This window comes from Amblyomma americanum, chromosome 7 (assembly GCF_052857255.1).
Source record: "Amblyomma americanum isolate KBUSLIRL-KWMA chromosome 7, ASM5285725v1, whole genome shotgun sequence".
Taxonomy (NCBI): domain Eukaryota; kingdom Metazoa; phylum Arthropoda; class Arachnida; order Ixodida; family Ixodidae; genus Amblyomma; species Amblyomma americanum.
The window spans coordinates 14,301,069-14,323,230 of NC_135503.1; the positions used below are offsets into that span (position 1 = coordinate 14,301,069).

Below are 22,162 nucleotides of genomic sequence, written 5' to 3' on the forward strand. Positions count from 1 at the left end.
TTTTGCATCAACCCCCGCAATTACATAACTCAGTCCGTCAGAGCGGAATGTATTCGCTTTGATGTTTTTTCTTTAGAATCGTGATGTTGATTAGGGTGGAAAGTAAGTTGTTTAATCGTCTAGGTAGAAGATAATTTCCCAGAAATTAGAAAAAAAAGACAACGTCTCAGCGAATGGGTTATGATTTAAGTAATCCTTGAGCTACCTTTACAAAACTGCGGGAAAACTATCCTTACCAAGAGAAAACTACACAAGTACTTCACTTTTTCCACCGCCTCTGGCTAAAACGTTAACTGTTTAAGAAAGTTGGCGCAAGCAGATCCAAACAAGACAGCGAGCGCCGCAAGGATACAAGCTATTGCAGCGCACTTTGTGAGCCAAATGTTTTTGAAGCGAAAGCTACACTACGCTACGTAAAGCCGATTTCGCCGTGCATAGCCGGTTGACCTTCAAGTGAGCTACAGGTCAAGTGTGACTATAGGCCTTACCATATGTGGTTCCTCATGGTGTCGCACCACTTGGCCTTTGCCCCTCGACCTTTCAATTCGCCAGTAGAGGGCGGTAGAATAGGCCCCAGCGGTCATTGGGCGACAAACCTCTCGCCATGAACCATTAATTTAACTGCCACCTGCCAGGGTGGGCGCGCTGCCTATTCAGTGTACACAACGCACTCAACGGTACAGACGCCAAGACGCGTCTACTTGCCCGATACATCACAACTTTCGTTTTCTTAAACCGCAGCTAATTTTTTTGGCACCGTTTAGGGTGTATCTGAAGGCTCTTGAATAGGCATAAGGTTCCGCACACCTTTTTACTTCTCTGATAATGAAAAACGAACAAGTACCGCGTACAAGGGCTAATCCATCAAGCGTGCCTTCAAATAATGTTTTTTTTCTAGTCGAATTATAAACAGAACACAAATGGAAATCACTACAATAAAGTATGTCGTCTTCTTCATCACAGTAGCAGCAACAGAAGCATCCTGACTAGCCATTGCTCCGGAGGCAACAACAAGAACTAGACGCACTGCAGGACAAAGGCATATCCCGCTGATCTCAATCAATCTACGCAGACGATTCTTTTGCGCGATGTCGCACATTCCGCCTAATCTGCATACAGCCCATGCAAGCAGCTTGGCGCCGCTCGTGCGTACGCATGTCGCAACGGCGAGGCAATCTTGATAGTGAGGAACGCCCCTTGCTTTCGCGTCTCTCATTCAGTGAGATAATGACCTCATAGTCGTCTCAGCTTTTGCCACACCAGACATTAGTGAGCTCCACGAGCGTGTTGATGTCGTCATAGAAGGCGCGCTCAGTGTCGGCTGAAGTAAGAAGCCTTGACGCTTCGCAGAAGCCAACGCCCCCCCCCCCCCCCCCCCCCCCCCCCAGCCAGACTCGCACAGTTCTCGCGGTGCATTCAAATGAAAAAAAAAATGAAGTGTTACATCAGATGCCCGGACCTACACGCAAGAGACAAGCAAAATGCACAGATCTTGTTTATGCACTATTCGTGTCACCATTAGATATGAAACTGTTGAAATAGAACTTCGCAAACCAGCTCACGATTACAAGGCTTTAGTATTTGTCTGCACCTTAACTGGCGGTCTATTTATCCACCGCATGACAATAAATACGCAACACAAGTGCGCTTGTGTCTGTGGCCTAAGCTAAGATGTGGTAAATTGTCATTCCGAACACTGTGTTGCTCTAATTCGAACTTCTTTTTTTCTAATTCTAGTTCACGCTTATGTCTGAGCCTAGCCGCCTTGTTGTTTGAGATGCAAATGAAATTAATAATGATCGAAAGTTCACGTCGACGAGACTCTCTAAGATGTGATTTTCTTTATCGCCTCGGCAAGCTCTTCTTACTTAAACATCGCATTTGCTGAAGCGACATTAGTAACACTATACAATCAGTTTTTATAAAAATTTAGTCAAGTTGACAACAGTTGCGAATTTACTGATTAGAAATTAACCTTCCGGTTTCGTGTGCAATGCATCTATTCGGCGTGTAACCATGGCTTTCACATTTGGTTGCTTTAATTCAGGAATGAGGACATTCTTCGAGTCCAAAAAGTTCTTTTTAGTATTGCTAACGACCACCCCTGATTAAAATGCGACGGAATAGGTTAGGACATGCCTATGCGCATAAAGGTAATATAATTGATATTAGCGTGGCAAACATCCCTCTGATGCCCGAAGCAATCTCTTGTTCTATATATAAGTGCACCCGTCTTGTCTACTGCGTGTTCTCTTCCTTGTTTCCTTGTGCCGTTTTATTCCTTTAGATATGTCACTGCACCAACTAGCTCAAGCAGAACTCTTGCTAGAACAGTTTTTTCCACGTCTCTCTTCTGGTTATCATGAGGCCTACTGTAATAAGCCCGTAGCACAGGAAGCTGTGGTACGTGTGCAGATGCCGGGAAGAGTAGTCGACACATCCGGGTCCATCGCTAAGCCCAGTCATTCTGGGCTTCTGCTGAAAGGTGGCTCTTCTCGGAAGCAGGGCAATCCAGCCTACGTCACTGAGCTTTCGTGGTCACCGGTGGTATCTTTTGTTTTTATTTCGTTATCTGACATTCCAACAGACTGGGTACATGTGTCACAACCTCGGCGAGATGTAAGGCCGCGATTCCGCTGCTATCGTTGTTTGATGCAAGTGTTCCTGCTTGTCTTATCGGCGCTATTATATGTGGGCTGTAAACGCGTGCGCTTGCCCGAGCGGCTACCAATGACCCCCCCCCCCCCCCCCCCCCACACACACACACACACATCGGACTCCTTGTTGAGAGTCGAGGAGGGGGTCATCATGTTATAAATCGTTTGTGCCGCTGTACGGTCTCGAAGCCGGTAGTGTGCGCGCTCCGACAATATTCCTTTACCGCCAAGCCAGTCAAGTAGAGGGCTTACGCGCTCAAAGCGCATGGCTAGGTAGTTCAGAGCACATGCAGCCGTAATAAGGATGTGTGCATACACAACAGCCGTCCATAAAAAATAAGGACCTCTTCTAATACGGCTTCTTGTTCCTTGCCACAGTGGCCATTTATTGCTATTGTGAAAACAACGGCACAACCTTAAGATGACTTGCAGGCGCAAACAACGGCTTCGATAGCTTTAATGTTTTCGCTTCTCTGAATGTTTAAGATTTTTGCGCTTGGTGTTGTTTCGCCTTTTACCCAGGTTTTTGTGATCTTGATAGATTTTACAAGTCGTTGCGCAAATAACTTTGAAAAAAAAATTATTTGTAGTAACTCGTTCAAGCGTGTCTGCGTAATAATGCTGCCCCAACGCTTTCTTCATCTCACGATGACCTGTTATAAAGAAGCTCTTTCAAAGCTGGGTCATGATCCCTGGTTTCATGGAGGTTGGTGAGTAATTCACAGGAAGTCATTAATTTCATACAACGCATCACACTTACGGAGAAGGGCGTTTCTGCATTTTATCCTTGATTTTGTGAATCCTATCGGATAATGCACTGTGTCAACACATAGTTACATGGACACCTGGCCTTTTCGCTCTGTTTTTACTAATAATCCGTTCGCAGTCTCTCACGGAAGCCTAATTGCACATTCAAAGAGTTTGAAGACAGAATGGCATGCGCTTGCGTAGCTTCTAGCATTTATTCTAAAAGAAATGAGGGTGCTAGACGTAGTTATTGGGGTGGAGGTTAGACCTTGGCTAAAGAAAGGTTTATAGTTTATGCGGGTTTAACGTCCCAAGGCAACTCGGGCTATGAGCGACGCTGTGGTGGAGAGCTGCGGGAATTTCGACCACCTGGGATTCTTTAACGTGCACTAACATCGCACAGTACACGGGCCTCTAGAAATTCGCCGCCATCGAAATTCAACCGCCGCGGCTGGGATCGAACCCGCGTCTTTCGAGCCAGCAGCCGAGCGCCATAACCACTGAGCCACCGTGGCGGCTTGGGTGGAGAAGGGCGTTCAAACCTTCGAGTGGTATCATAATTAATTCTTGTGATGGCAGTAAATGGCCCTGCAAGGCGTGTAGTCAGCTAGGGATCCCACATCTATCATAACGAATGCATCTCTTCTACTGCGCATATAGGAAAGAGAGTAAGAGAGTGTTACGATGTGGTGAGGATTCGCATTCTGGGAGGCTCTACAAAAATGCAATTACGTTGTCTGCTTGTTTAGTTTGCTTTTGTTTTTTTACCTTCTGTCTGCGCTGTCTATAAATTGTTGTCGCCACAGCACAACTCTTTCCCAGTCTTGCTGTTTCTGCAGACTTGCCAGAGGTTTATGGCGCCGACTGCGTATTATGTCGTGCTAAGCAAAAACCAAAAACTATCCCGTTCACATTCTGCTATCCAAAATGAGGCGTAAGTGGGCTCAGATCGTAAAGGATGCGAAAAATGGGGTTGGTACTCTTAAAAATCTGCCATAAGTGGTCACGTGGTCTCTGTGGGGCAACTCCCTATGAGCCATTAAGAGGAGCGATGTAGTAAAGTTACCACTCTGATGCTTCGTTCCTAGTAAAGGCGATAAGTCTAGTGTTGTCTTCTTTGTGAACGTCTTTTTAGTCGAATAAAGTTAATCTGATTTCGACTAAGCTTCTCGTCACACGAAGTAGTTGTACTTAACATCCATTTATTAGAATAAAGTTAATCTGATTTCGACTAAGCTTCTCGTCATACGAAGTAGTAGTACTATGCACAGATTTGTCTCCTTGGAGGAAATAAAGAACCGAGTAATTTTGCAATGGTTACTATTCAAAATACGCTAAAAATGATCTGAGAAACATTCCTAATTTATAACAAATATTGTTCGAGCTTAATTTCTTTTTTAGTTTTAGCGCCTCGACCACGCCTTCAGAAAATTCACACCTTCAACAAGGCTGACATGAAACAACTATTGGAATATTTGCAATTTGCTACTCGTTAAAGGGACACTGAGGAGAAATTGAAGTTGGCTTGTATCGATAGAATAGCAGCTCCTGATCACAAAAACGCCACTCTTACTGAAAACAATGCTCTTGTAATGTAGAAAATAGCAAGAACCAAAATACAGGTGTCGCCGCCACAGGCCAATCTCGCAAGTACAAGCGTGATGACTTCCTAGGACAAGAGGCGCCAGCTTGGAGGATTTTTACTTACTTCATGGAAGCCACGAATCTCTGAGGCTGGCAAAGGAAGGTTGCGCACCGCACCGCTTGCTGTCAGAAATTACGGAGTCTGCGTTTACGTCACGTATCACGTCACTCCGTTCTGAGACGTCATAAGAGTTGCCGTGGCGTCATAAGAGTTCCCTGAGTTTGAATCAGAGCGGCGGGAAAAACTTTTTCATCTTCGAATACAAATTTCTTTGAAATAAATACATCTTTCGCGCCCGGACAAGCGGCAACAAAGCCATGAAATGCCGAACTATCAGATTTTGCTTACAAAAAAAAAATGATAGAGTTCTCCTCAGTGTCCCTTTAAACGCAACTAACTCCTTACGTGCCTAAATGCTATCGCTTTTGTCCTCTAGAACATCATTTAGTTCGCTCAGCAAAAAATCTTGTTCATAACGTCACTATATCATCACTAGTAAAATTGGACATCTTGGTGTTATAGTAATTGTACTAGTACATAATACGTGATTTATATTTTTCGCCTCTGAATTGTAACGAAATTTACGCTTGTTTTCGTGCCTGGTTGCCAATTACTTCTTTCATTGTGACAGCTTATGTTACGCAAAATCTGACTCGTTAAAGCAGCAATCTAATGTAACCTATTCCTATGCCATTACATGTGCTGCAGCTGTGCAAGCATGAGAATATTGTGCCGCTCTTTAAATCAAAGTTCCAACCGCCATTTCATTTTTGTCTCACAAATATAGGTACGCTGTGAATCTTGTACTACATTCTGGTTTCACTTTTATGTTTATTTTATGTTTCAGGCCTCTTCAAGAGGCATAGAAGCGTGGAAGTATGGATTTGTCTTTTCACTCTTCAAGATATTTATGCTGATAGGATCTGTCACCGCCGAAAAAATGGTGAGTTTCAGCCGAAAATTATCCCGTCACACCTGAAGACGTAATTTCCGAAACAAACCTATTTAGCGTTATATTTCAGATTAACAGAATCACGCCAACAGCCTGCTACTTGTTCGGGCAAGGCGGCTTCTTCATATTCACTATTCTCTTTGGGTGAGTAGTTCAGCATGCTCACATGGCTTTGGAATCTCGGTATTACTTTTCCCAAATAATAATAATAATAATAATAATAATAATAATAATAATAATAATAATAATAATAATAATAATAATTGGTTTTGGGGGAAGGAACTGGCGCAGTATCTGTCTCGTATATCGTTGGACACCTGAAGCGCGCCGTAAGGCAAGGAATAAAGGAGGGAGTGAAAGAAGAAAGAGGTGCCGTAGTGGAGGGCTCCGGAATAATTTCTACCACCTGGGATCTTTAACGTGCATTGACATCGCACAGCACACGGACTCCTTAGCGTTTTTCCTCCATAAAAACGCAGCCGCCGCAAAACCACCGTTCCCAAAACCAACTAATTACCCTCCCCTGCTATTTCTTATATAAGCGGTAATTCTACAATACATGCAGTTATATCAACCCCTCCAAACTATGAATTAAAACTATAAACATTTAAACGCCGCTTGAACAAATTCCTAGTTTTCAACGAATGTCACAAAGAGTTGCACAAATACCTATTTAACCCATGCATTGTTAACTTAGCGTCTCTTTAGGAGGGACAAATTGCACAGTGTCGAAATGCCTACCATTGCAATGTTAACCTAGCGTCTCTTTAGGAGGGGAAAACTGTAGAGTGTCGAAATGCCTTCTACCCGCCGCGGTGGCTCAGTGGTTAGGGCGCTCCGCTACCGATCCGGCGTACCCGGGTTCGGACCCGACCGCGGCGGCCGCGTTTCGATGGAGGCGAAACGCAGCCGTGTACTGTGCGATGTTAGTGCACGTTAAAGGTCCTCAGGTGGTCGAATTATTCCGGAGCCCTCCACTACGGCACCTCTTTCTTCCTTTCTTCTCAGAGTTCCTCTTTTATCCCTTCCCTTACGGCGCCGTTTAGGTGTCCGCCGAGATGTGAGACATACTGCGCCATTTCCATTCCCCAAAAACCAATTATCATTTTCAAATGCCTAAATTTTACATTTTACCGTGCCGGTGAGAAGTTATTTGACTAAAATAAATTTGTCCTCGCCACACCTCATGGCCTTTTATTGCATGCATATTCGCCAGAGTGCCTGAATAAGAACGTTACGTTTTTGAAAACAGAGACTGCACAGACTGAATAAAAGCCAGCGTTCATTGTCGCACCTGATGTACACAAAGATGTAAAACGCTTATTTGTTTTCTCCCGTATTCTTTACGAGCGACATGTACGGTGCTTACGGCGTGAAAAGGGCACGTCTGTCGTATCTTCGCCGCGGAGTGCTCTTGAACGTTAACGCCCTCCCCGTGGCGTCTTAACGACGTGCGCAGTTGTCTGTACTGGGCTCCCGGAGGCAACGTCCTGCTGGGCCTCTCCATTGCGTGCGTCGTTCTCGGAGGCATCACCAACACCTTCTACCTCGTCAGCATGTTTGCCGTCTTCACGACACGCTTCCCCAAACACAGGGGCGGCATCATCGTGAGTGTCTGTTGACCTCAGAGGCGTCCTTTCACAAAGGCACCCCGAAAAAATGACCAGTACACCTACAGGTCATGATAAGAGGTTCCGGGAACAGGACATACTGTCTGTCACCTACATTTAACAAGGCAGAGCATCGACATGGTAGAAAATGAAACACTGAGAGGACTTCTCAGCGACTTTTTGGACACGCACAACAATGATTCTTTGTGCCACATTTAAGAAGAGATGAAAATACAGGAGGATACAACTGCAGCTGTGAGGCTAGGCATGGTGTAGGAGCTCTTTACCCCGGAACGCAGTAGCTTTAGTGCAACCAGCGCCGATTCCACAACATAAGTTTGTCGACTGAGTGGCACATATCACCGGAATATTTTATTCATTTTCGCAGCCACGGAAGAAGTGTTTTCAGAGTGAACAATTTAATGAGCTCGCCTGTAGGGTCGAGAATGGTAAATAAGCCTGTGATAGATGCGAAGAAAAAAAGTAAAAAGAGTAGTTAAACCTCGAAAAAATGTAAAACTGTTCGAGAAGCGCAAGGATGCATACAACTAGCTTTGCACTGCGTCCACAAGATGAGCAGAATATGCAGCAGCTATCTTCAGCACAATAATATTTTTGTCACATAATTCCACGATTGATGATCTAAATGCTTCTTATTTACTTCCAGGCCTTTCTTGAATTTCTTTGGGGGTCTGGCAACATGGTGGGATCGGCTATTGGTGGTGTTTTGATCGACGTGAGTGTACTCCTTTTTTACAACTGATATCCGTGTACGAAAGCGCTTGGTTCCTCATAAGCTGCTGAAATTTTCTAACTGTCTGTCACATACCGAAACTATGTATAACTTCCCGGGCGACCATCTCAGACGCACTGAAATATGCTATTCGTTCATTTCTCTATTCGCTCATATGCAACATTTCGTATGCCCGCTAGTCATGTTGGGCTCAGCGTACTTTGCAAGGTCTTAATCCTAGCAAACAAATCAAATCTAAATTCGTTACTCCTGTTATTCTAAGCTGCTCACACTCAAAAGTGTATCATGGATTTGTTGAAACCCGCCGCGGTGGCTCAGTGGTTAGGGCGCTCGACTACTGATCCGGAGTTCCCGGGTTCGAACCCGACCGCGGCGGCTGCGTTTTTATGGAGGAAAAACGCTAAGGCGCCCGTGTGCTGTGCGATGTCAGTGCACGTTAAAGATCCCCAGGTGGTCGAAATTATTCCGGAGCCCTCCACTACGGCACCTATTTCTTCCTTTCTTCTTTCACCCCCTCCCTTATCCCTTCCCATACGGCGCGGTTCAGGTGTCCTACGATATATGAGACAGATACTGCGCCATTTCCTTTCCCAAAAAACCAATTATTATTATTATTATTATTTGTTGAAATGAATGCACAAAACATGCGAAAAGAGAGACTATGATAACAATGAACGTTCCTGCTCGTGTCGCAGGCATGGGCCTTTCCTCTACCGTTTTTCGTCTTGGGAGCCATCACGATGCTGTCATTTCCTGTAATCATGAAGCTTCGAGCAAAACTTAATCAGTACAGTGGTAAGTGCCATCATGCTTCTCACTAAAACTTCCTCTCGGAACTCTGTTTTTTCCCCAACACTTCACACAAAGAACGCCTCACTTCTTACATGACCAGTACAAAGTTGCGAACTCACGCTAGCAAATGGTTACAATGTAGATCATTGATAAACACGCTCTGCGCGAAAGACAGTGTTTGAACTGCTATCGACGTCTAGTTGAAATATCAGTCAGTCAGAACAACTTTATTCAGGGACCACAGTGAGACCACAGAAAGTGGGACGGCTGTTCGGCTGCAGTCCGCACCGCTTAGTTGAGCTAATCGCTAGAAATTGAACTAGGAATTGTTGTCTTATGGGAAAGAAGCACAGCGTACCGTTAACATACAGCACGGTACTGCACAACTGCAAGTGGCCGCGTGCAGAAATATTTATGTGCAAAATTCGAAAGATGCGATTGTGACAGATGCGGAAATGGCGAGACTATTTTAATAATGCATTCCTTGGGATTTCTTCGCCACACTGTGGAATAGAGCCCATTGTCGCTTTCTCAAGGGAAATTTCTCACTGCGTTAAAGCTGTACCATTTATTTCGGAAGAGCTTCGTGTTTATTGTTACCACCTCACCTTTGAACACCTTAGCCTTGTGCTCATTTTTCACGTTTCAAGGATGTCATAGGCTTGAAAGATCTTCAAACTGATAGTCTGTTAACCAGTCTCAAAAAACGCCCGATAAACCGATGCTGTTTGCCGTCACAAGAATTCGTAACGATTTTCAAGGCAGTCATATGAAGCTTGCGGTAGTCTAGTGCATGTTCTAGGCGCTTCGTCGCCTATTACTGCCATTTTACAGCGATAGATCTTATATAGTGGGAGGTTCGATGAGGAATGCCTAGTACGCGTCCGCCGTCATAACAATGACTTGTACTCTACTATACTGTGTAATCACTTGATGACAGTGTAATGACATGGCTATGTAATTCTTGGAAGGACAGCCAAAGCTACGCGCACAGCCAAACTTCGTTGCTTTCAAGTGGAGCACGCGGTCACCCGCGGTCACGTGACCGCCTTGTGTAGGCGGCTTGTGCCTCGCGCATCCTTGGTCGTCATCGAATTGGACGTGCGTTCATAAGATGCCTATAAACGCTTTGAAACGCCTCTCGGATGCTGCCCGTAGGCGGAAGGCCACAACACCCGTATATGCGGCGTGTTGAGCGCAAGGAACACGTGCTCGAGACGCTATCCGCACACGCACTGTACGATAACATCTGCCAGTCTGTGCTCACACATTTCGTAGACGAAAACTTACCACGTTTAGGCCGTCCTGGATATCGCTGGAAGCTCAGCGACAGCTGTATCTCGTGCTCACGTTGATTCTACAGAAAGTGTCGCGACAAATGTGGCACCAGACAGACAACAAGCCATCGCTAAGTTTCCCGCGTTACACAGCATCACGTAAACGCTGTCAATTTTATTTTAATGCGAAAGCATTGTATGGCTCAATCAGCAACGAAACCCGGCGACGTTGACCAGCAGCAGTGGTCCGGAGACCCCCCAGTGACTCCACAATCGTCTCGCATGACGTCAGCAGTAGACCTTAGTATAGTGACGCCTACAGAAAAGATAAATAGTATATAGCTGCGAAGGTGCCCGGAATGGAACCAAAGAGCTTCAGATTGCGAGGTGAGCACGCAACCTATAAGCCATAAGACCACCTTTTTTTAGCATGGTATTTACTACATAAGGCTATGTGTGTACATTAAAGAGGCTATATACAGACTACTTATAAAGCACGCAGCCAGTGACTGCACTGCACGAGCTTGACAGAAAACACTGCTAAAAGGGCGGTAAAGATAGACACCACGTCAACACAGTGCTTCATGGCGAATAAATGTGAACCTAGCGCATGCGTCTCCTTACGACTGTACGCTAATGTGTAGGTGTGTCTTTAGAAAGGGGGGAATTCATAACGAACCTCGCAACATCACTCACAATAAGACAATGCTTTCGCATTCAAAGAACTTAAGCAGTCTTAAGGGCCTTCCGTAATTTTGTTATTGATGAATTTGTTGCCGCGAACTGGACTGACTCCTCATTACTCCTGTCGAGGTCCTGTGCACGCGATGAAACGTTGTGACCACCCCTGGAGGTAGCCGTAGCCACCTATCTAACCTAACTTAAGAACTTAAATGATATGCCTGAAAGGCGTAGACGACGAGCATGGCTGCATGTGAATAGCGAGTGCTCTGTTCTAACTAACCGTAGGCTCCCGCAAATGCTCTCGCAGAACCGGAAGAGTGTGAAGAAGATGCGCCCGAAAAAGAAGGCAAGCTTCCCAGTTACTACTGGCTCCTCATTGATCCCGTGTTCCTCGCCGACATGGTCACACTCATGATGAGCTGGGTCATCCTGGGATTCAACGAACCGACGCTAGAGCCAAGCCTAGAAAAAGTAACTATTTGAACAGTGAATTGAGCCAAATATAAACAAATAGGTCTTCGGTAAACGTTTGGAAACTTTTCTTCAACCCCTGAACGCCTAAGTTTTGTAGAATTAACTCGCAGCACTAATACTCCGTTTTTTTGTTATTGTTTACAGGTACACAGACGAGATAGTTCGAGCTGTCTGTCATATGTGAATGTTAGTCGAAGACAATCTACATAGCTTACTTGTAGACAGTGTAGACTTACTTCCAGCCTGTTCGTCGCTTCAGGAACTCACTGTTCTTCCGATTAAAATGAACCTCACATGTGTTTTAACATCTGAGAAAGTGCCTTTAGCTAGCATCAGAACAAAAGTTGACCACCACTGAGCCCTGCTCTTCGTAAATGAAAGCAAATACGTAAAGACGCTACCTTCTATTAGTAACTGCTGGCTCGTCTTGGTTGCCGAAGCCTTTAGCCCGGAATCTTCAATACAATGAATTAGTGACGTAAATTTTAGCTTATTTCCCAGTACATACGTCCTAAAACTTGACGCCTGAAAGAGATACTTAACCGCTTTGCATTTCTTCGCTCTTCTTTCAGTTTAACTTGACAGGTACCATCTTAGGCAGTGTCTACACAGTCCAGTTCGCCAGTTATTCCGTTGGTGGATTCATTGCTGGAGCCTTCTCCCATTACAGTGTAAGTATACAAAAGCAGACATTGGACATGGAGAACAGAAATGTCTTCTGATAATGCGATGCACAGTCGGCGGCTTATATTACAATGGCAGTAGTATCGTAAACGTTTTTGGGGGCTAGTTGCATGGTGGCGTTAGTAAGTGGAGGAGGTGGAGTATCGCTGCCTGCCGCAGGCAGTAAGCTCGATGACGTCACCACTCGTGTACTGCGTCATCACCTCTTGACCAATGTACGTAGTTTACAGTCTGCAGCTGTGATATCTAGCTCTGAGCCCTGTGGTCCTGGGAGTGTGCATTTTTAAAGGCTAGGAGTCAGTTTCATATCCCTTTCAGTTTCTTGATATTGTTCAGGTGACTTCACTTCTTAGATAGTTTGTAGTGATCATTTCGTTTCTTTTATGTATACACTGCCGTTAACCGCGTACTTTTTTTTTCATTACATGTATGACACCTGACATTGTCATCTCTATGCATCATTTCTGTGCAAAAATTGACGCCTCACGGAGCATTCTTTTTTGTATATATTTATTACTGCTGTTGAACTGCATTAAAGGGGGCCGGGCTTCGTCAAGCTGCTCATGTGCAGTTTTTTTTGTCACTCCCTTTCTTCATTTTGAAGAGAAATGAAATTTGATTTGATTTGATTTGATTTGATTTGATATGCGGCGCTTTCTTGCTCTAGAGGTGGGTGAACGGTCTGGTAGTGATGAGTGATTTAGATAGGGCTAGTTCCTACTGCATTGTGCGACAGCTACGCTGCTTGGATGACGGACACGAAGACAGGCCATGATTTTTAAGAGCAAACGCATTCTTGTCTATCTATGTTTTCTGTAATTGGGCTGTAATATGACTGCAATCTGTTTTGCTTTTCGCAGCTGGAGACATTCTACGCCATGGTGGGACAGCTGTTCACCATACTGGCATACCTTCTTATAGGACCCGCGCCATTCCTTCCTCTATCTCGGTAATGTGTGTCCTTATTTTTTTTCATTACTTACCTGCGCATCACATAGAGCAAAACCAAGAGCGGGCTGTTTTCGCGCAGCCCCCGACATGACGCTTTTGGTATTCAGGTGATGGTAATGATGACGAATTTTTGTGGCGCAAGGGCGCCATGGTGTAAGGTATTTTTCGCTGACTCAAGGTGTGGTCAAAGACCCATTTCCCAAGTATTTCACCCTAAACAAGCTGAGCACAAGGTCAGGGGAAGCTTCTACCCATTGTATCACCGGTGGGTACCTGGCGGCGCTGGGGATCCAGCCCCGCACCCCCCGCACGCGAGGCAGATGCTCAAGCCACTAGGCCACCGCTTCGGTGAGCTCTTCAGTATCAGTTGAAGGAATATATCCGCTGACACGAGAAAATAAGGGATGCTTACATTTGTGCAAAAATATCACTTAGACTCCCACTATCTTGAGCCATAAGACGGTAACAATGTGAAGTCTGTGTGTAGGTGCTGAAGAACTGTGTGAAGGCGCTGAATAAAAGCTACAAAATATATATAAACAGTAAAACCCTTTTAGGAGAGGATAGGGATTATTTGCTTTGGAGAGCGTGGATGACAGAAAAATTTTCAGGTTTTTCTTTAAGACCATCTCGAATGGTAATAAGCTTGTGAATAATATTCGCGTTACTCACGTTTTGGCGTGGTTTTTAATTATTACTTTTAATGCGTCAAATGGTGTTTTTCTAAATTCATATTCTTGGGTAAGTGATGATTTGGAAGAGACTTGGTTTGGGCTCGGTAATTGTTCAATGTTGAACCGAGCGTAGATTGGAGTGTCTGTCTACCTGTCCTATTTATTGCTGCTTACATAAACTGCACTCAAGATGAGAAATAATATTTCATTAGTCTGAAAGCTGCCATTGACTGGCAGTTAGTATCCTGGTCTTGTACTCGTTGCGAAACAGATGGCCTGGATATGTTTACCAACTTTCAACGACCTTTACCTCAGGGACGACATCCACATCTAGGGGTGTTGCGAGCCTTATCGCGGACTTTATAACCAGGTGTTTCAAGGAATCCGGCCACTAATTTTTAAAAGTAGGTTTTTTCAGTTAAAGTTATGATTTCTGCGGCGTAATAATACAAGTGTTCTCGGACGTAAGAAAACTAGCGGATCGTACTAAATTGTACAGCGATTACATAAATTGTAATGTAATAGTTAGGTTCTTAACCTTTACGGACAGGCGTTTAATTGCAATTAGAGCTTTGTAGCTGACCGTTAGTAAAAGCCATACCAGTTTTTAGAATTTCGTAAACGTCGTCGCCGCTGAGGCTGAACAAATCTCAGCCATTTCTTGTGCCATTCAAAAACAGGCGCGCAGAGCGAGAAGCCACGTCCATCAAATCGCGACAATCTATGCCCCGCCCGCCCTCCCGCCCGCCTGCTTGTACGTTTGCGCGTGTGGGCGTGCGTGTGCGTGCGTGTAAGATAGTATGAATTAAATATAGTCACGCAGTCATTGTCTATAACAGCGCGGCCAGCGTCCAAATACACTTCAGAGCTCCGCGGGCTCCCTTTATTTGAACGAAAATCATTCAAAAGAAAACTCACTTTCAAAAAATGCCTGCAGTCCTTTCTGTTTCTTTTTTCGAGCTCTACAATCATCTCTGGGGATTGCTTCGCGTTGCTCCCGTCGCTTAAATGTTGATAAATTCTTACAGCTAATTCTGAAACTATGAGGAAAAAAAAAAGCTTCTTGCTCTAGAAAACCGTAAGTATGACTTCTCGGCTTCTTACAGCAGTCGTATCATTTTTTTTCTTTACATACTTGTTTCACTCACATAGCTTCGACACTATTTGCATCTGTGTTTGCGAGCATATGTATTGAAATCCTTAAAATGCTTACAACCTGCTAACTTTCTAAACTAATATTGACATTCTTTTCTCTACATATGCAGGTCCCTGGCGCTTGTTTATATTTCTCAAGTTTTCACCGGCTTGGGAATGTCTGCGCAGTTCGTCTGCGGATACTGCCACGGACTGAGACGTGCAGTGTGAGTGCTAGCGCGTCAAGCTCCTTTCTAGTAATCGCTAACGCAGGCACTCCGCTCTCTAATGCAGGCATCTATACTGGCTCTCCTATATTTTGATTTATTGTGAACATTGCAGATGTTTCAAATGTGCTGATCCAATGAAGTGCCTAGCATATTATAGAAGCTCAAACATACTCATATCTCGGTGAGGATTCGCAGTCGATGTCAGGAGCTACAAGTGAGGGAGTGCTTAGTTAACAAGAGCCGCTTGAAAAGTCGATGTGTTTCAGTAATGACAAACAAATTTAATCGCACTGTCCTGCTCAAATTTTTCTCCCACGACCAAAGTCTATATTTTGTGCTTCGCTTCCTCTCTGCAGACAGCGTGGCTATCCCGACAACATTCGCACAAACGGCTTCCTCTCAAGCACAGTGTTCACGTTTGCAGTATTTGGGTGAGTCCAAAAAAAAAAATACTTCGCGGCATGCCCTAGAGTTCTAAGATGTAGACAGAACGTAAGAATATTATATAACATGCGCTTCCATTAAAACTGCAATGTATTTACATTATTCAAACCTACTGCAAAAATTTGAGACATGATTTAAAAATTATTCAATTATATTTTGTTCACGGTTTTTTTATTCTTGTTCTTATATACATATACATATGAGTAGAATGTTTCAGTCAAATAGAATTGAAATGTTTCACTTCTAACCGCAAGGTTGAAGAGAGGTGGCTATTAATGAGTTGCACAACTACATTGAAACAAATTATTTCGTGCCCTACCTATCAGAAAGTCATGATGTCAGTGCAAACTGGACTGCAGTGCTGACATGTATCTGGCAAACTAGCCACCCTGACACTGAAAAGCTAAAACTAACAGAGCATTTTTAGCGCCACTCCATAGTCGGCGAAACATAGGGCAGCATAACGGGCACTTCAAGAGATCTAAATATTTTTTCCTCATAGGTCACAGTCCGCACAAACTGCCATCAAAAGCAAACGAAACAGCGTAAATACATCAAATTTATTTCGCAAGCGACCCTGTGGAATATAGCAAGCACGTCATATCTATGCGGTGGAGCTTAAGTGTTGCTGCGGCAACATAATACACTTCGGAATTTTAAATACGCCAAGCGTTAAGTCGTTTATACAACCAAGCGACTATGCCCTTCTGCTGTACGGTTCGAGGCCATGGTGGTTTCGATGGAAACGACACGAAAAAGATTCCCGTAAACTAAGATCTACATGGCCGTTAAACAAGCCCAAGTGATCGACAAAACACGGCATGAGCAGCGCGTGTCCATCGCCGCCGCGCGGTTGCTCGCGCGATTCCGACGCCGATTCCTCTCGCCAGTCGGGAGCGGGGACGGCGGAGCGCGCCGGCGACGCGCTGTTGGCCGGAGTATCGGCCAAGCGGGTGCTCTAGGAGAGTAGACGATGTTGTGGGATGGCGGCACCGCCAGCAGTGGTGGCACAAACTCACAAACATCGCAAGGACTTGCTCGAGGTTTCCCTATCGGAATGGTGCTTTCCCAACAAAAGGATAACAGTCTATGCGCGTGAATACAGTGCGTCACGCGACACTTTTTTCAGCGGGAAGTGGTCTCATTCATAAGCACCCCAAACAAATCGGTTCACTTCTGGAGGTTTCTTTTTTTTTTTTCGAGTGTTGCTTTTTTCGCCATCCCGCATCAGTCGTTATTTCTAGCTACAGATTGAAAATATCCTTCCGTTATCTTTTCGCGTGTATGTTTGTATGCGCGAAAGGGGTGCTCGTATTTTCACAGATCATGCCAAATTATGACAAAATTAAAGACCAAAGTCTCATATCACTAGTGGCAGTCAATACGGACTTCAGTTGGTGAAGCAAGGCAGGTTGCTGTTGTCCGAAACCGCAACGCAAAGTACTATCGGGCGGGCGACGGGTCGATTCGCTGCGAAAACAGTAAAACAAGTGCGCACAAGAGCTCGACCAAGAACAATAACACCCACTGCTCGTGTTCAAAGAAATCGGTACACAAGATGCCTACAGCGCAGCACGCTCACTCACTGTAAGCGCGTAAGCGTGTTGAGGCCGCGGGGCAGCCCTGCGTGATGCTGACAGATGAACAACAAGCTGCGGCACGTTCCACAAAATCCGGCCCTCGTTTCATGCGTGAAGATTCCGTCACATTATGAGATTCTGAAGATGAGTTCTCACTAAATGGTATGTCAAAATGGATGTCAAAATAAGTGCAGGTGGCTGTCGCTACTCGCCCGGATATTTATTTGCGCATAAGACATGGAGTCCTGATCGCTTATGAGCGTGCTGTTCTGAAGGCTACCGCCGCAGAATCTTTGCATAATCTCCCTTGCTTGAAATTCAAGTTCGAAAAAACTTGTTCAAATACTTTCCTCTTGATCAACTTTTGTCACAATTTTAAAATGTTCTTTCCTCGTTTCATTGTTTTCTTCTCATCTACTTCGCAAATTGCAGGGCCATGGTGACACCACCAATCGCGGGGTACGTCGTCGAGTTGTACGGTTATAGAAAAGGATCCATGCTGATGTTCGGACTGTTGGTTATATGGGTGAGTCGAGCGACAATTCAGTCATAGCCTCCTGGTAACCAGGCCACGCCTGTAATATTTTTCGCAGACATCTAGACGTGCTGTGGCAACTCTTATTAAACGTATGGCCGAGTCAAAGGCTCAAGAAAGCATCTGATTCTGTGTAAACACCAACCGACTTGCAGAGACCGCGCAATCAAAGCGTAGAGGCAACATAAGTTAAAAGGCTAAAAACATTTACAAGAAGTGTCGGGCAACTACAGTACTTCATAGTGGAATGCAAAAATGCCAGTCACATGACATGGCCAGGCAGACCGCATCATTGCTATTCGACATTGCTATTTATTTCTATTCATGGCACACTAACAGCATTCTTTAGTGTTAAGATTGTAATAATCATGCCTCCTCCGATTTGCTGGTAACCTTGCCTAACAATACTCTGAATACGAGTTGTACGACTTGATTGGGGGTCTAGAGAGGTAAAGTACAACGTCATGGTCTACATTTAGCGCAAAGAATAACCTAAACTTCAAAAGTCTGGCTCATAAGCCCCACTTCGCGATAGGCACTAGTTGTAAACACTGAGCGAAAGAAATAATCTGGCCTGAGCAGCCGCGAAGGACCAGTATGGTAAGGCACGTGTTGGGCAAAAGAACAGGAATAGATGGCAGCAATACAGTTACGTCTAATGTCATCCAATGAGGGGACGAATCCTTAAAGCTGACGGTTTACCACTGGCTAGCGCCCATGACTATGCTGTGATCATGATATTCGAGTGTAGGATGACTAAGTTATGGGATACCACAAAATATCCCAGCATGCGAAAAATTGAGGCTCCCACATCGGTTTCCTCACCTGAGCTCTAGTTCCTGTGAAGCTCTCAGAAGTGGAAGAAATTCCAGCATGCGTCCAGTGATGTTCGCAAAATTCAGCCCTGCGTAACTGAGCTCATATGAAAATGTGACTCATTGGTACGCCTTGTTATGCCCATCGATTATAGCTGACGCACTAATGGCGGAAATTAATGTAAGTCCTTCAAGCACAGGTCTCACCCGCGAGGAGCCTAGTGAGTATATCTCGCGAAGAGGAGGGGCGATTCTGTTTTTATAAACGTCATTCGGCACCAGGCGCGTTGGCATTCAATACACTTGCTAGTGAGCGTATTCGTGCGTTCGAGTGCCTCATAATATACAAGCTTCTTTAAAATTCATTTCATTTGTATTTTTGTTATTGTTATTGCCGCTTTACGGCCACATAACCCGAGCTGTGAGAAATATTACAGACGAATAAATTGAATCTGAGCGTGTAAAACTTAGCTTAAGCTCTGAAATCTCTAAAATCTAAGCTTTATAACTGGATTGCATAACACACCCGTTATTTTGCTTGTCAAAACGTTATTTGTAAGCAATACACTGGTGGGATCCCGCACCATGCAGTGCGTCATTCGCAGTGAATGAAAGTTAAGATAGCGGAGCAAGTTATTTTTTTTTTTACTTTCACTGGTCTTATGACGCGGTATAAACTGTACGACTGGAAGACCTCTCCTTTCGTTTAACTTTAGCGTCGATTGAAGATGCAGTAGCGTCAATAGCCAGTAGTCCATTTTATCGTATGAGATGACAAAGTCACAGACAAAAGGAGAACTCATTCTCTCCATAAGATTTAGTTATTTTGCTATCTTTGTTTCGTACGTCTTTCATAGCATTATTTTGTTTTCACTTTTCAGGCACCTGCAACCATTGCACTCTGGGTGCATTCAATCTGCAGTGGAAGAAAAGCAGTAAAGTTGACAAATTCTTCGTCAAGGCCGCGGAAGCAGTCTACAACATCGACGACGCGGATATGAGTTCCTTCATCACTTCACCGACTGAACGCCTTCGTTATGTTTTTCCTAGTGTTTCATCCACACTGATAAATTACTTTTATATTTAATAATCGTGCTACCAAAACACGCTTCCGCCATCGTATATTGAATAAAAAGCTTCCTCAGAAATTTTATTTCTCCAGATGGAGAGTAAACAACACAACATCCCCACTGCAGACGCAGGAGAAGGCCTTCTAAAACATCTGATTATGAAAATAACAAAACAAGGCCTCTTCCTACTTATGTAATACTATCTGCTAAATCGACACCTTTAATTACAGATATAAAACATTCAAGTCCCACTGGCTCGTGCAGCCCCCAATTCTGGCATTCCTAGCGATATAGACATTCCACGTTCGCTCCTCGGACAGTAGAAGTACCCTAAGTTCTGTCATTCATTGTCTGGTCACGTTTCGGATGTCCGCTCGCTTAACAGCGCCGGCGGCAACATTGCGTTGATGGTGGCCGTTGCATAGTCTGAAGCCCTGTTTCACTTTATCAACAAGCTGTTAAAACAAACAACGTACAAGCGACACACCGAATCTAATGAGCAACAATGTTTTTTTTACAAATTATACTACGGTGCATTACTAAAAACGGTACTTTGCCACTTTGTTTTTCAGCTTTTTGTTCATTTTTGTCCCCAGTCCTCATTCCACTGCACACATTTTCCGCACCGATCGGAAAGCTTGACAATATCCCTCAGGCAGAACTCCGTTCCAGCCTTGCAGAGACAGTGGTGCACTGCTGCAAGGGTCGCATTGGACATCTGGATTCGTTCGCCTGCTATTTTATCCCTCGAATATCGGATCTATCCGTGCAGGTGGAAAACAGAAGGAGCAAGATCAGGACTCTCAGGCAGATACAGAACTTCCGACCACACTGTGTCAATTTTCTGCGCTGTTAAGCGAGCAGCGTGTGGGCACGCATTGTAGTGCTGCAATATCTCTTTTCCTGCAGGTCGCTTATCTCGCCATGCGCGAAGGAGTTTCGTTGGTGTTTTAAAGGTAGAGCAGCATTTTTTTTGTTTACTTGGACTCAAAAATATTGACAGAAATGAGACCTTGTGGCTCTCAGAAGACCGCGGCCATGACTTCAGCAGCTGGCGGCACATTTCGCGGTTTGTTTGTTGACGAAGAGTTTGAGTAATGTTATTCCATGCTGTGCCGTTTAGTTTTAGGCTTAAAGGGGTGAAACCAGCCTTCATCGCAGGTCACCATGCCCAGCAGGAAATCTTCTATACGCTACTGTCGGAGAAGTTCTGAACTGGGATCTTCGCGATGAACTTTGTGGACCACGGTCAACATGCATAGAAAGCGATAGGCAGATTCTCCAGTAATCTAATAAACTTTTAATCATCTCCTGAACTATACTGGACACTATTTCAACTCTTATCGCTTTTTCATTTCTTTTACTCGCCTGTCTTCTTTGATCAGTTCATCAAATATGACTCGCGTTGTCTTCTGTCGCATCTGTCCAAGGGCGACCACTCTGAGGCTGACCTCCAATGCTCACCTAACAGTCTTTGAAATGTCTGACCGGTCTTAAAACACTGCTCGAGCTCATGCTTAAGGTGCCATCAGCAAGCTGAAAGCTTTCGTAAAAGTCCGTTGTAGATTTTGTTTTGTTTTTTACGAGAAGTATCACTGCACGTTGGCGGAGCGAAACGTGGTGGATAGCCACTTTGGTTACTGTACATAACCTGTTGATGCCAAATAGCAACTTAAGTTTGCACGAAGGATGACGCCACGTAGCACCAAACTCTCATTCTTGTGCGCTATGAGACTAGTGTACAAAATATGGGTGATTGGTCATTACTTCCTGTACGGCTTTAGCAGATTAGCTACTGCTCTAAAATGAAGCCGTCGGTGCACAGGATCCTGCAGCATGTGAAGCAGGGAAAACCGTGTTCCTTTTGTATTCTTTCTCAACCAGAACGTTTTGACATAAATTAGACAATGGGCTTATACTTTCGGAACGGAAAGTAGAAGGAAGAAACTTCTTTCCAGAACCTTATGCCTCCAAATGTGATTGTTTCTTAGACAAGTTGACGAAAACGCCCCAGTCGACTGCTTTCGCCATCTGCCTTTGAAAAGCAGAACAAATATTCTGGCTACTGCTAGCCATATCACATATTCCATTTTTAACGCCAGATGGCGACACCAGTGCTGCACGCTGGCTTTCTTCGTTGCTTTTAGCCAGCAGTTATTGCAGCGATACCGCGCGAAACCAATCGAGCACCGACGTTAACTGCGTTAGGATTATTTTACCTTGTGCCGCTCTCCAAAGAGAAAAAGTAATTCCAGTAATGTGCGTTGTGGGGCTAGACGGTCCATTCTCAGAGTTCTTATTTGTGCTCACAAAGACGACAAACTAATTACGAGGAAGACAGGATGGGGCGCCAGGATGGGTGGGGGGGGGGGGGGGGGGGGAGAGACAGGATATGCGTCCCGTTTTGTCTTCCTCGAACTTAGTGTGTCGTCTTTGTGAGCGCAAATAAGAAC

At 44.6% G+C, this 22,162-nt stretch overlaps 1 protein-coding gene across 3 annotated transcripts in view; it reads left to right on the top strand.

Moving 5' to 3' along the window:
* LOC144098528 (MFS-type transporter SLC18B1-like) overlaps nt 1-19,792 on the top strand; it is a 41,932-nt gene extending 22,140 nt beyond the window's left edge. For all 3 annotated transcript variants that reach the window (XM_077631246.1, XM_077631244.1, XM_077631245.1), the window contains exons 3-14: nt 5,897-5,992; nt 6,072-6,145; nt 7,461-7,608; nt 8,279-8,347; nt 9,061-9,160; nt 11,426-11,589; nt 12,165-12,263; nt 13,137-13,225; nt 15,167-15,262; nt 15,622-15,696; nt 17,722-17,815; nt 19,521-19,792. In XM_077631246.1, the coding sequence (XP_077487372.1) occupies nt 5,897-5,992; nt 6,072-6,145; nt 7,461-7,608; nt 8,279-8,347; nt 9,061-9,160; nt 11,426-11,589; nt 12,165-12,263; nt 13,137-13,225; nt 15,167-15,262; nt 15,622-15,696; nt 17,722-17,815; nt 19,521-19,640 (1,224 nt within the window). In that variant the 3' untranslated portion in view covers nt 19,641-19,792. The remainder of the gene's footprint in view (nt 1-5,896; nt 5,993-6,071; nt 6,146-7,460; nt 7,609-8,278; nt 8,348-9,060; nt 9,161-11,425; nt 11,590-12,164; nt 12,264-13,136; nt 13,226-15,166; nt 15,263-15,621; nt 15,697-17,721; nt 17,816-19,520) is intronic.
* Nucleotides 19,793-22,162: the final 2,370 nt, after the last annotated feature.